Source organism: Sinohyriopsis cumingii, chromosome 10 (assembly GCF_028554795.1).
Source record: "Sinohyriopsis cumingii isolate HCF-2022 chromosome 10, ASM2855479v2, whole genome shotgun sequence".
Lineage (NCBI taxonomy): Eukaryota > Metazoa > Mollusca > Bivalvia > Unionida > Unionidae > Sinohyriopsis > Sinohyriopsis cumingii.
This window is the reverse complement of record NC_142970.1, coordinates 123,833,879-123,848,313: the sequence shown is the minus strand read 5'-3', so window position 1 is coordinate 123,848,313 and position 14,435 is coordinate 123,833,879. Positions and strand designations below refer to the sequence as shown.

The 14,435-nt window shown below is 34.3% G+C and overlaps 1 protein-coding gene across 1 annotated transcript in view; it reads right to left on the bottom strand.

Moving 5' to 3' along the window:
* LOC149791142 (alpha-tocopherol transfer protein-like) overlaps positions 1-14,435 on the bottom strand; it is a 49,499-nt gene that overhangs the window by 23,392 nt on the left and 11,672 nt on the right. The window contains exons 3-6 of the mRNA XM_089973061.1: positions 12,091-12,324; positions 11,470-11,546; positions 8,697-8,813; positions 1,582-1,692 (exon numbers count right to left, since the gene is read on the bottom strand). Coding sequence (XP_089829187.1) covers positions 1,582-1,692; positions 8,697-8,813; positions 11,470-11,546; positions 12,091-12,324 — 539 coding nt within the window. The remainder of the gene's footprint in view (positions 1-1,581; positions 1,693-8,696; positions 8,814-11,469; positions 11,547-12,090; positions 12,325-14,435) is intronic.

The window sequence follows — 14,435 nt, the reverse complement described above, 5'->3', positions numbered from 1 at the left end:
GCCTGAGAAATTCCGTTGATAATTCAGCGGCTCCATGTTTTTCATCCTCGTATGCTTGAATCTTTTTCTTGAGTGATTGTCTCACAGGAATATAAGTTTTTAACACAGATAATTTTTCTCGTGCTAATCTAGCAGAATGTGGTTCTCTAACGCTCATTATTTTATTTATATGTGAATAATTCGATATTATTTACCAATGATGGCAGCACAGACATGATGCTATGGATGGTCCCACTATGCATGTGGGGTCTGAAAATGATCACAATGACGCCCGTAGAAGGCCTTAAAAGTGATAAAAAAGGTTCTCCTGGGAAATAATTCTTGTAGGAGCCTTTATTTATGGAAACGGACCGGGTCTGTCATTCTCTCCTGCTGCTTCACCAATTATACAATCAGTGTTAAATATCATAAAAGAATTCATTTTACTTTTTATTAGCAACCATGACAGTTCATATATTTGGATACATTAACATTCTACAATTTGGATATGGATTGTTATCACTGTTTAATGAGAGTCCAGGCATTAAAGTTTATAAGGTTGATCCTAAGAGTCCAGTCAATATATTTTACAAACTTGACCCTGAAGATTATTGATGAATAAGCCATTTGGTGTTAAGAAGTATGTATTATTGATGTAAATTGACTGTACATGCAAGCTGTTAACAATTTCTGGAAGTGTAGACAGCAGAGAACCAAATATTTGTGCTTGAATAAAATAGGAACAGACAGCTGTACATAATGACATCATTACATTATACATAACACCTTAGTGTGAATGTATTTTAAAAAAGGTACTCTTTTCTCTCATAGTTTTAGAATTTCTTAAGAAGTCAAGATGTCCTGGTAACACTATAAAAAAGATGTGCTATTGAACACAATTACTTATGTTTCTTCATGTTGAGTGTACCAAAGATATTCTTCATGTTGAGTGTACCAAAGATATTCTTCATACTGAGTGTACTAAAGATATTCTACATGTTGAGTGTACCAAAGATATTCTTCATGTTGAGTGTACCAAAGTTGAGTGTACCAAAGATATTCTTCATGTTGAGTGTACCAAAGATATTCTACATGTTGGGTGTACCAAAGATATTCTTCATGCTGAGTGTACCAAAGATATTCTACATGTTTGGTGTACCAAAGATATTCTTCATGTTGAGTGTACCAAAGGTATTCTTCATGCTGAGTGTACCAAAGCTGAGTGTACCAAAGATATTCTTCACTTTATGTGTACCAAAGATATTCTACATGGTGAGTGTACCAAAGATATTCTTCATGTTGAGTGTACCAAAGATATTCTTCATGTTGAGTGTACCAAAGATATTCTACATGTTGGGTGTACCAAAGATATTCTTCATGCTGAGTGTACCAAAGATATTCTTCATGTTGAGTGTACCAAAGATATTCTACATGGTGAGTGTACCAAAGATATTCTTCACTTTATGAGTGTACCAAAGATATTCTTCACACTGAGTGTACCAAATACATTCTTCATGTTGAGTGTACCAAAGATATTCATCCACAACAAAAGCCTTCTAAATGGTAAAAATGTGGTTAAATATGCATGTTTGATTTACCTACCCTCCTAACAATCTTTTCCCTTAGGAATGGCTTCAACAAGATGAATATGTAGTTAAATATCCTGGGCTCATTAAGGAAATGGGCTGCCTTGAAACGCATGGGAAAACAGTCCTGGAAAATAAGATAAAGAGACACAGACTCTTTGACTTTAAATCATGATTCAATATTCCGACATGACTTTGAGTATCATCAACATGTAAAAATTACATCATATACTGTCCATGTGTAAATCGTGACATCATGTACTATCCATATGTAACCATAACATCATGCACTATCCATGTGTAATCATAATATCATGTACTAGCCATGTGTAATCATAATATCATGTACTATCCATGTGTAATCATAACATCATGTACTATCCATGTGTAATCATGACATCATGCACTATCCATGTGTAATCATAAGATCATGTATTATCCATGTATAATCATAATATCATGTACTATCCATGTGTAATCATGACATCATGTACTATCCATGTGTAATCATGACATCATGTACTATCCATGTGTAATCATGACATCATGTACTATCCATGTGCAGTCATGACATTGTGTATTATCCATGTGCAGTCATGACATCATGTACTATCCATGTGCAGTCATGACATTGTGTATTATCCATGTGCAGTCATGACATCATGTACTATCCATGTGCAGTCATGACATCATGTATTATCCATGTGCAGCCATGACATCATGTACTATCCATGTGTAACCATGACATCATGTATTATCCATGTGCAGCCATGACATCATGTACTATCCATGTGTAACCATGACATCATGTACTATTCAGGTGCAATCATGACATCAATTACTATCTCTATGTAACCATGATATAATGCACTATCTCTATGTAGCCATGGCATCATGTACTATTCAGGTGTAATCATGACATCATGTACTATCTTTATGTAACCATGGCAACATGTACTATCTATATGTAACCATGACATCATGTACTATCTATATGTAAAATGACATCATGTACTATCTGTATGTAACCATGACATGATGTACTATCTGTATGTAACCATGACATCATGTACTATCTGTATGTAACCATGACATCATGTACTATCTCTACGTAACCATGACATCATGTACTATCTGTATGTAACCATGACATCATGTACTATCTATATGTAAAATGACATCATGTACTATCTGTATGTAACCATGACATCATGTACTATCTCTATGTAACCATGACATCATGTACTGTCTCTATGTAACCATGACATCATGTACTATCTGTATGTAACCATGACATCATGTACTATCTGTATGTAACCATGACATCATGTACTATCTATATGTAAAATGACATCATGTACTATCTGTATGTAACCATGACCTCATGTACTATCTCTATGTAACCATGACATCATGTACTATCTGTATGTAACCATGACATCATGTACTATCTGTATGTAACCATGACATCATGTACTCTGTATGTAACCATGACATCATATACTATCTCTATGTAACCATGACACCATGTACTATCTATATGTAAAATGACATCATGTACTATCTGTATGTAACCATGACCTCATGTACTATCTCTATGTAACCATGACATCATGTACTATCTGTATGTAACCATGACATCATGTACTATCTGTATGTAACCATGACACCATGTACTATCTGTATGTAACAATGACATCATGTACTATCTGTATGTAACCATGACATCATGTATTATCTGTATGTAACCATGACATCATGTACTATCTCTATGTAACCATGACATCATGTACTATCTATATGTAACCATGACATCATGTACTATCTATATGTAAAATGACATCATGTACTATCTGTATGTAACCATGACATCATGTACTATCTCTATGTAACCATGACATCATGTACTGTCTCTATGTAACCATGACATCATGTACTATCTGTATGTAACCATGACATCATGTACTATCTGTATGTAACCATGACATCATGTACTATCTATATGTAAAATGACATCATGTACTATCTGTATGTAACCATGACCTCATGTACTATCTCTATGTAACCATGACATCATGTACTATCTGTATGTAACCATGACATCATGTACTATCTGTATGTAACCATGACATCATGTACTCTGTATGTAACCATGACATCATGTACTATCTCTATGTAACCATGACACCATGTACTATCTGTATGTAACCATGACCTCATGTACTATCTCTATGTAACCATGACATCATGTACTATCTGTATGTAACCATGACATCATGTACTATCTGTATGTAACCATGACATCATGTACTATCTGTATGTAACCATGACACCATGTACTATCTGTATGTAACCATGACATCATGTACTATCTGTATGTAACCATGACATCATGTACTCTGTATGTAACCATGACATCATGTACTATCTCTATGTAACCATGACATCATGTACTATCTATATGTAAAATGACATCATGTACTATCTGTATGTAACCATGACATCATGTACTATCTGTATGTAACCATGACATCATGTACTATCTGTATGTAACCATGACAACATGTACTATCTGTATGTAACCATGACATCATGTACTATATGTGTATAACCATGACATCATGTACTATCTCTATGTAACCATGACATCATGTACTATCTGTATGTAACCATGACATCATGTACTATCTATATGTAAAATGACATCATGTACTATCTGTATGTAACCATGACATCATGTATTATCTGTATGTAACCATGACATCATGTACTATCTCTATGTAACCATGACATCATGTACTATCTATATGTAAAATGACATCATGTACTATCTGTATGTAACCATGACATCATGTACTATCTGTATGTAACCATGACATCATGTACTATCTGTATGTAACCATGACATCATGTACTATCTATATGTAAAATGACATCATGTACTATCTGTATGTAACCATGACATTATGTACTATCTGTATGTAACCATGACATCATGTACCATCCATACTGAATCATGGCATTATTTCATGGGTATGTCAGCACATTCAGGACCTGGAATTCATTCATAACTTTCTATTCTTTTTTACTTGTGATTGAACTTTTAAGATTAGTTTTTATTTATTTCACAATATCATAAATTCTTCTTCAATTTTAATTTATAAGAGAATAAAATTACATGTTAAGTTTTACAAACCTTGTTTTGCTGTTTCTGTTATCTATTTTAGGACTTTAGAGTTGTATCACTAAATAGAGCAGAGATTATTTATATAATGTGGAATTCATACAAGAGTGGTCCTGTATGGTGGCGCTCACCAGATAATATGTACTTTTGAGAGAGTGACGTATGTAAGGTGAAGTAGTTCGCATTTAAAACATGCACAGTGGAGAGAATGTTTGCATACCTCTGTGCTACATTAATGTAATGTGGATGATATTTCTTTTGGATATTGTACTTTTGGAAATTTTACATGATTTAAGCACACTGCTAACTAAAATGACTGCTCCCTTGTGTTAAAAAATCAGTCTGAATTAGTCTAAAGTACACTATACATAGCAGCTATTAAAATAGGGAAAATGAATTTTGCCAGACTAGACAATACCAGCTTCTGAAAGTGCAATGAATGAATTACCAAATATATCAAATGTAAAAAAAGTTATCGGCTCTTTTTTATACAAATGACCTCTGAAGTTCAGGAAGTGAAAATGACCAAGTAGAGCTAGCACTTTTTTTAAAGATGCACATTTGAAGTAAGGCCAAGCTGTATACTCTATAACCCATAGTACACCCATCAATCATACACCAAAATAAAGGGAATTAAAGGTTCTTTGCATTATACCTAAGATATACAAGGTCTTTTTTAAATAGCCAGTATAACCAGTGAGGAAAGCCGGGGACATTCTTTTTCTTTAAATTCCTAACCTTATGCAAAATGCGAAACTGTATAGCGCCACCTTAAAGAAAATAAAAAAATGTTTGCAATTATTTTTTTTTATTTTCATATAATTATGTATGATGTTCTGAATAAAATGGTACATTCATATTGCATTTAAGCATGAAAATAAACTAATTATGATCATTTTTCTCTTGCTTACATAATTTGCCATGAGGTATGTTTGTGTGAGTAGTGACCTTAATTATGGGGAAATTAGAAGACTTAGAATATAGGAATAGAGTCAACTTAAATTTAAAACTGTTGCAATAAGTGACAGAAATATATGGTGAAAATGTTTCTTTTCATTTATTTGCAATGAAATAAAAAAATAAATGATGAGAAAGTGAATTTGCTTCTTCCATATTAAACAATAGGCAAATATTTTACACTTTGACCTTTGACCTTTATGAAGCTGATGAGTTACCTCCCTTTTCTAATTGTAAAATTCATTGTTGATATCTCAGAAATAATTCTGGCTAGTTTCATGTTCCTATCATTCAGCATAACACTGGTTGCTATGTTTACAAAATGTAATGTGCGTTCTTAAAATAGCTCACTTTTATCATGGGGGGGGTGAGGTTGGACTTGTTAGAGACTCTGACACTCATAAATACTGTTCTGTGGGGAAAAAAGCAGGAGAATTATTCATAAGGATTGTTTTGATGCTTGCGACTTAAATGTTTCAGCCATATAAACATAATTAAATCATAAAAAATAATACCTACAACTTCTTTATAGTGGCGCTCACCAGATAATATGTACTTTTGAGAGAGTGACGTATGTAAGGTGAAGTAGTTCGCATTTAAAACATGCACAGTGGAGAGAATGTTTGCATACCTCTATGCTACATTAATGTAATGTGGATGATATTTCTTTTGGATATTGTACTTTTGGAAATTTTACATGATTTAAGCACACTGCTAACTAAAATGACTGCTCCCTTGTGTTAAAAAATCAGTCTGAATTAGTCTAAAGTACACTATACATAGCAGCTATTAAAATAGGGAAAATGAATTTTGCCAGACTAGACAATACCAGCTTCTGAAAGTGCAATGAATGAATTACCAAATATATCAAATGTAAAAAAAGTTATCGGCTCTTTTTTATACAAATGACCTCTGAAGTTCAGGAAGTGAAAATGACCAAGTAGAGCTAGCACTTTTTTTAAAGATGCACATTTGAAGTAAGGCCAAGCTGTATACTCTATAACCCATAGTACACCCATCAATCATACACCAAAATAAAGGGAATTAAAGGTTCTTTGCATTATACCTAAGATATACAAGGTCTTTTTTAAATAGCCAGTATAACCAGTGAGGAAAGCCGGGGACATTCTTTTTCTTTAAATTCCTAACCCTATGCAAAATGCGAAACTGTATAGCGCCACCTATGCCTTTCCAAAGACAGGGGAGATAACTTATATAATGTGAAATTCATACAAGAGTGGTCATGTGTGCCTTTCCATAGGCACAGGAGATAACTTATATAATGTGGAATTCATACAAGAGTGGTCATGTACGAATTTCCAAAGCCAGGGTTTATTACTTATATAATGTGGAATTCATACAAGAGTGGTCATGTATGCCTTTCCAAAGTCAGGGGAGATAACTTATATAATGTGGAATTCATACAAGAGTGGTCATGTATGCCTTTCCATAGGCACAGGAGACAACTTACATAATGTGGAATTCATACAAGAGTGGTCATGTATGCCTTTCCAAAGTCAGGGGAGATTACTTATATAATGTGGAATTCATACAAGAGTGGTCATGTATGCCTTTCGAAAGTCGGGGAGATAACTTATATAATGTGGAATTCATACAAGAGTGGTCATGTATGCCTTTCCAAAGTCAGGGTTGATAACTTATATCATGTGGAATCCATATAAGAGTGGTCATGTATGCCTTTCCAAAGACAAGGGAGATAACTTATATAATGTCGAATTCATACAAGAGTGGTCATGTATGCCTTTTGAAAGTCAGGGGAGATAACTTATATAATGTGGAATCCATATAAGAGTGGTCATGTATGCCTTTCCAAAGACAGGGGAGATTACTTATATACAATATGGGAGTCATACAACACTGATTATGTATTCTTTCCAAAGAGAGGGGAGATTACTTATATAATATGGGATTCATACAAGACTGGCTATGCGATCCTTTCCAAAGAGAGGGGAGATTATTGAAATAATGTGGGAGTTTCAATGATTATTTTTACTGTGACCTTTTTTCTGTACCTGTCATTCAGATCGAACAAGAGTGACATTACAATGATGATTGGTTTCACATCATAGCAGTGTCTAGAACTATGGCAGACAAGTTTTGTTTCACGTTATAGCAGTATCTAGAAATCTAGCAAACTTTGTTTCCATAACAACAGTGTCTGAAACTTTGGGAAACAAATTACTGTGTTGTATATGAAGAACACAACAGATTCTGACCTTAAACCATTTCAGTATAAAAAATATATGAAGTGGTAGATGACAGATCCAAGCATGTTGGCATAATAATTAGGGATCCCAGTATGTTGACATTGTAGAAAGGAATATTAGCATGTTGGCATGGTAATGAGGGAAAGTAACAAGACCTGTAATGAGATAGCTATGTGCTTTAGCTATGTGCTTTACTTACAGATGGGAAATAACAAGACCTGTAGTGAGATAGCTATGTGCTTTACTTACAGAGGGGAAATAACAATACCTGTAGTGAAATAGATATGTGCTTTAATTACAGAGGGGAAATAACAAGACCTGTATTGAGATAGCTATATGCTTTACTTACAGATGGGAAATAACAAGACCTGTAGTGAGATAGCTATGTGCTTTAATCACAGAGGGGAAATAACAAGACCTGCATTGAGATAGCATTATGCTATACTTACTGAGGGGAAACATCACAACCTGTAGTAACATAGATATGTGCTTAACTTACAGAGGGGAAATAAAATAAAAGATCTGTAATGAAATACCTATGTGCTTTACTTACAGAGGGGAAGACAAGACCTGTAGTGAGATAGCTATGTGCTTTACTCACAGAGGGGAAATAACAAGACCTGTAGTGAGCTAGCTATGTGCTTTACTTACAGAGTGAAATAATTTTGTCTTTCATTCTATCTCATAGTAATAGTTCAGTGTGATCATGAGGGAGACAAGTACACTGACACAGCAGTGAAGGAGAACTTAAGACAGACTTACCTGTAGTAAACTGATCATGTGCTTTGCATAAAGAGGGGATATATGTTTGGCTTGCTTCCAACCTACTCCATTCAGATCTAATAAAATTATGACCCCATTCAACTGAGTGTCCTCTTCCTGAAAGACAGAAGAAAAAATAAAGTTTCATGTTGAAGCTAGCCATTAGAGAGCAGAGATAATGTGACATGTCAAAGTTAGCCATTAGGCAGCAGAGACAATGTGACATGTCAAAGTTAGCCATTAGATAGCAGAGATAATGTGACATGTCAAAGTTAGCCATTAGACAGCAGAGAAAATGTGACATGTCAAAGTTAGCCATTAGACAGCAGAGATAATGTGACATGTCAAAGTTAGCCATTAGACAGGTCCTCTGAAGAAAGATAAAATACAATATTACATAGAGCTTCCAATTTACAGATAAAAATAATCAAGTAGGTATTACTCAAACTGTCCAATGTTCCAAATGAATGGAGGAAAACCTTTATAGATATAAAATTTTATTTTATATAGATTCATATATACCACATCAATGCCACGATTATAGATTCATATATGCCACATCAATGCCAAGAATATAGATATATATACCACATCAATGCCAAGACTATAGATATATACCACATCAATGCAAAGATTATAGATTCATATATACCACATCAATGCCAAGACTATAGATATATACCACATCAATGCCAAGATTATAGATTCATATATACCACATCAATGCCAAGACTATAAATATATACCACATCAATGCCAAGATTATAGATTCATATATACCACATCAATGCCCAGACTATAGATTCATATATACCACATCATTGCCCAGACTATAGATTCATATATACCACATCATTGCCCAGACTATAGACTCATATGTACCACATCATTGCCAAGACTATAGATATATACCACATCAATGCCAAGATTATAGATTCATATATACCACATCATTGCCAAGACTATAGATTCATATATACCACATGATTGCCAAGACTATAGATTCATATATACCACATGATTGCCAAGACTATAGATTCATATATACCATATCAATGCCAAGACTACAGATTCATATAAACCACATCAATGCCCAGACTATAGACTCATATATACCATATCAATGCCAAGACTATAGATTCATATATACCACATTAAAAAAGCCAAAGCTTATTTCCTTATAAGAAAGTGTAGGTTGGCAAAAAGACCAGACAGATCATTCATTGGAGAAAAGAAATACTAGAGATGTGAGATTCTAATATATTGAGTCTTAGCTTGGACAGATTGCCCTCAAACTGTTCTGGTGTCGATCTTGGTGATATAAATCAAGAGCAAGACACCTCACTGGATGAGATAATTCACATGCTGGCATCTACTTCCTCAAATCTATTGCCTTATTGAGTGAGATAATTCACCTGCTGGCATCTACTCCTCAAACCTATTGCCTTATTGAGTGAGATAATTCACTTGCCAGCATCTATTCTTCAAACCTATTTCCTTATTTAGTGAGATAATTCACCTGCTGGCATCTACTCCTCAAACCTATTGCCTTACTGAGTGAGATAATTCACTTGCCAGCATCTATTCTTCAAACCTATTTCCTTATTTAGTGAGATAATTCACCTGCTGGCATCTACTCCTCAAACCCATTGCCTTACTGAGTGAGATAATTCACCTGCCAGGATCTACTCTTCAAACCTATTTCCTTATTTGGTGAGATAATTCACCTGCTGGTATCTATTCCTCAAACCTATTGCCTTACTGAGTGAGATAATTCACCTGTCAGCATCTACTCTTCAAACCTATTTCCTTATTTGGTGAGATAATTCACCTGCTGGCATCTACTCCTCAAACCTATTGCCTTACTGAGTGAGGTAATTCACCTGCCAGCATCTACTCCTCAAACCTATTTACTTACTGAGTGAGATAATTCACCTGCCAGCATCTACTCTTCAAACCTATTTCCTTATTTGGTGAGATAATTCACTTGCTGGCATCTACTCTTCAAATATATTTCCTTACTTGGTGACATAATTCACCTGCACGCATCTATTCCTCAAACCTATTGCCTTATTGAGTGAGATAATTCACTTGCCAGCATCTACTCTTCAAACTTATTTCCTTATTTGGTGAGATAATTCACTTGCTGGCATCTACTCTTCAAACCTATAATTCACCTGCTGGCATCTATTCCTCAAACCTATTGCCTTGAGTGGGGGCCCCGAGTGGCTGAGTGGTCTAACGCGCTCTCCATTATGGATCACTGCCATCTCACCTCTGTCTGCGTGGGTTCGAGTCTCGGATTCAGCCAATGAGGGAATGTGAGAAAGCTTGCCAGTAGTTTGTTGTGGGTCGGTGGTTCTTTCCAGGGTTGGGTTCTTCCTCCACCATTAATATTGGCCGCCATGTATAGCCTATCGTGTGCTGAAAAATAGCGTTAAACCCTACAACAACAACAAGCCTTATTGAGTGAGATAATTCACCTGCCAGCATCTATTCCTCAAAACTATTTCCTTATTGGGTGAGATATTTCACCTGCTGGCATCTACTCCTCAAAAACTACTGCCTTATTGGGTGAGATATTTCACCTGCTGGCATCTACTCCTCAAAAACTACTGCCTTATTGGGTGAGATATTTCACCTGCTGGCATCTACTCCTCAAAATCTATTGTCTTATTTGGTGAGATATTTCACCTGCTGGCATCTACTCCTCAAAAACTATTGCCTTATTGGGTGAGACAGCTCATGTACCATAGCCCCAGTCTCAACTTACCTCAATCAACTTGGAGAGGGTCAGAAAGTTTGTTCTGAAGATGTCATCAAGGCTGAAACTGTCCGGTTCCCACAGACCTGAAAAACATTATCTTTAAAATTTACCATCTCTAAACAATGAAAGGGGAAATAAAAAATGCAATAACTGTGAATCTAATGGAGGAAATTTTTTAAATAAATAAATTGCTAAATTTGTAATGAGATTAAAGGTTAAAGGTTAAAGATTACTAATAAGATGTTTGATGACATATCTTATTGTTTTTGAACAAAATCTTCACTTTATTTTCTTAAAATAAAACAATATCCTAAACAGTCATAAAGACATACATAAAATTACATAAAAGTTATTTAAATTCATTAAAAATTATTACAAGTTTGATTTTTTACATAGCTATGTCACAATTACTATTGTAAAAAGACTAGCAGACTGACATGGAAATTTAGATTGTCTCCTTGTCATATAATAATGTATGACAGACAAAGAGACAGACAACCTAAGTCAGGTGATGACAGGGTCATATAATCATAACCTTGCGACCTTCCCTTTGTCTATGTGTAAGAACCCTAGTAACTGTTGCTGGACATCAGAGACCGACAACATTAGTCAGACAACATTAGTCACCTGGTCGTATAATCATGACCCTGCAACCTTCCCTGTCTCTCTGTGGGAGAACCCCAGCGATTCCTGCATCAAGGACATGTTTAACAGCAGACGGTCTGAGATTACGGAATAGATCCTCATTTTCCACCTTCATCTTATAGTGCTTCATTATTAGGTCAAAAGCTCGATCATAGTCAAACTTCCTAGCACGCAGAAAACGGAGGAGGAAAGGATCGTCTATTGGGATTCCTAGCTCTGTTAAGAAAATTGTGAGAAATCTATCTTAGATGATATAATTTCCAAACTGATAAAACAAGAGTCTTTCTAAATTATACAACAACAGGTATCAAGCTCTAAAAAATGCATTCTGATATTTTCTAAACTTTCCATATTTTATTCTGTCAAATAACATAACTCAAAAGAAATCAAAATGTGAAATAATAATGTTATTGTGGTCCCTCAATATTCTGTTTAATATTATAATTACAGTGGTCCCTCAATATTCTGTCCAATAACAGAATTACAGCGGTCACTCAATATTCTGTCCAATAATAGAATTACAGTGGTCCCTCAATATTCTGTCCAATAAAAGAATTACAGTAGTCCCACAATATTCTGTTTAATAATAGAATTACAGTGGTCCATCAATATTCTGTTTTATAATACAGTGGTCCCTCAAGTGCCTGTTTAATAACAGAATTACAGTTGTCCCTCAATATTCTGTCCAATAATATAATTAAATTGGTCCCTCAATATTCTGTCCAATAATAAAGTTACAGTGGTCCCTCAATTGCCCCTCTTTTAAGTCTGTTTAACTTAAAGGTTTTGTTAATGTATTACAATATTCTGTTTGAAAACATTCTGACTACAACCAGACCTCGTATTGTAAGGATTTTATCCATGTATTACAATATTCTGTTTGAAAACATTTTGACTACAACCAGACTTCGTGTTGTAAGGATTTTATCCATGTATTACAATATTCTGTTTGAAAACATTTTGACTACAACTAGACTTCGTATTGTAAGGATTTTATCCATGTATTACAATATTCTGTTTGAAAACATTTTGACTTCAACCAGACTTCGTGTTGTAAGGATTTTATCCATGTATTACAATATTCTGTTTGAAAACATTTTGACTACAACCAGACTTCGTGTTGTAAGGATTTTATCCATGTATTACAATATTCTGTTTGAAAACATTCTGACTACAACCAGACTTCGTGTTGTAAGGATTTTATCCATGTATTACAATATTCTGTTTGAAAACATTCTGACTACAACCAGACTTCGTGTTGTAAGGATTTTATCCATGTATTACAATATTCTGTTTGAAAACATTCTGACTACAACCAGACTTCGTGTTGTAAGGATTTTATCCATGTATTACAATATTCTGTTTGAAAACATTTTGACTACAACTAGACTTCGTGTTGTAAGGATTTTATCCATGTATTACAATATTCTGTTTGAAAACATTCTGACTACAACCAGACTTCGTGTTGTAAGGATTTTATCCATGTATTACAATATTCTGTTTGAAAACATTCTGACTACAACCAGACTTCGTGTTGTAAGGATTTTATCCATGTATTACAATATTCTGTTTGAAAACATTCTGACTACAACCAGACTTCGTGTTGTAAGGATTTTATCCATGTATTGCAATATTCTGTTTGAAAACATTCTGACTACAACCAGACTTCGTATTGTAAGGATTTTATCCATGTATTACAATATTCTGTTTGAAAACATTCTGACTACAACCAGACTTCGTATTGTAAGGATTTTATCCATGTATTACAATATTCTGTTTGAAAACATTCTGACTACAACCAGACCTCGTGTTGTAAGGATTTTATCCATGTATTACAATATTCTGTTTGAAAACATTTTGACTATAACCAGACTTCGTGTTGTAAGGATTTTATCCATGTATTACAATATTCTGTTTGAAAACATTTTGACTTCAACCAGACTTCGTATTGTAAGGATTTTATCCATGTATTACAATATTCTGTTTGAAAACATTCTGACTATAACCAGACTTCGTGTTGTAAGGATTTTATCCATGTATTACAATATTCTGTTTGAAAACATTTTGACTACAACCAGACCTCGTATTGTAAGGATTTTATCCATGTATTACAATATTCTGTTTGAAAACATTCTGACTACAACCAGACTTCATATTGTAAGGATTTTATCCATGTATTACAATATTCTGTTTGAAAACATTCTGACTACAACCAAACTTCTTATTGTAAGGATTTTATCCATGTATTACAATATTCTGTTTGAAAACATTCTGACTATAACCAGACTTCGTGTTGTAAGGATTTTATCCATGTATTACAATATTCT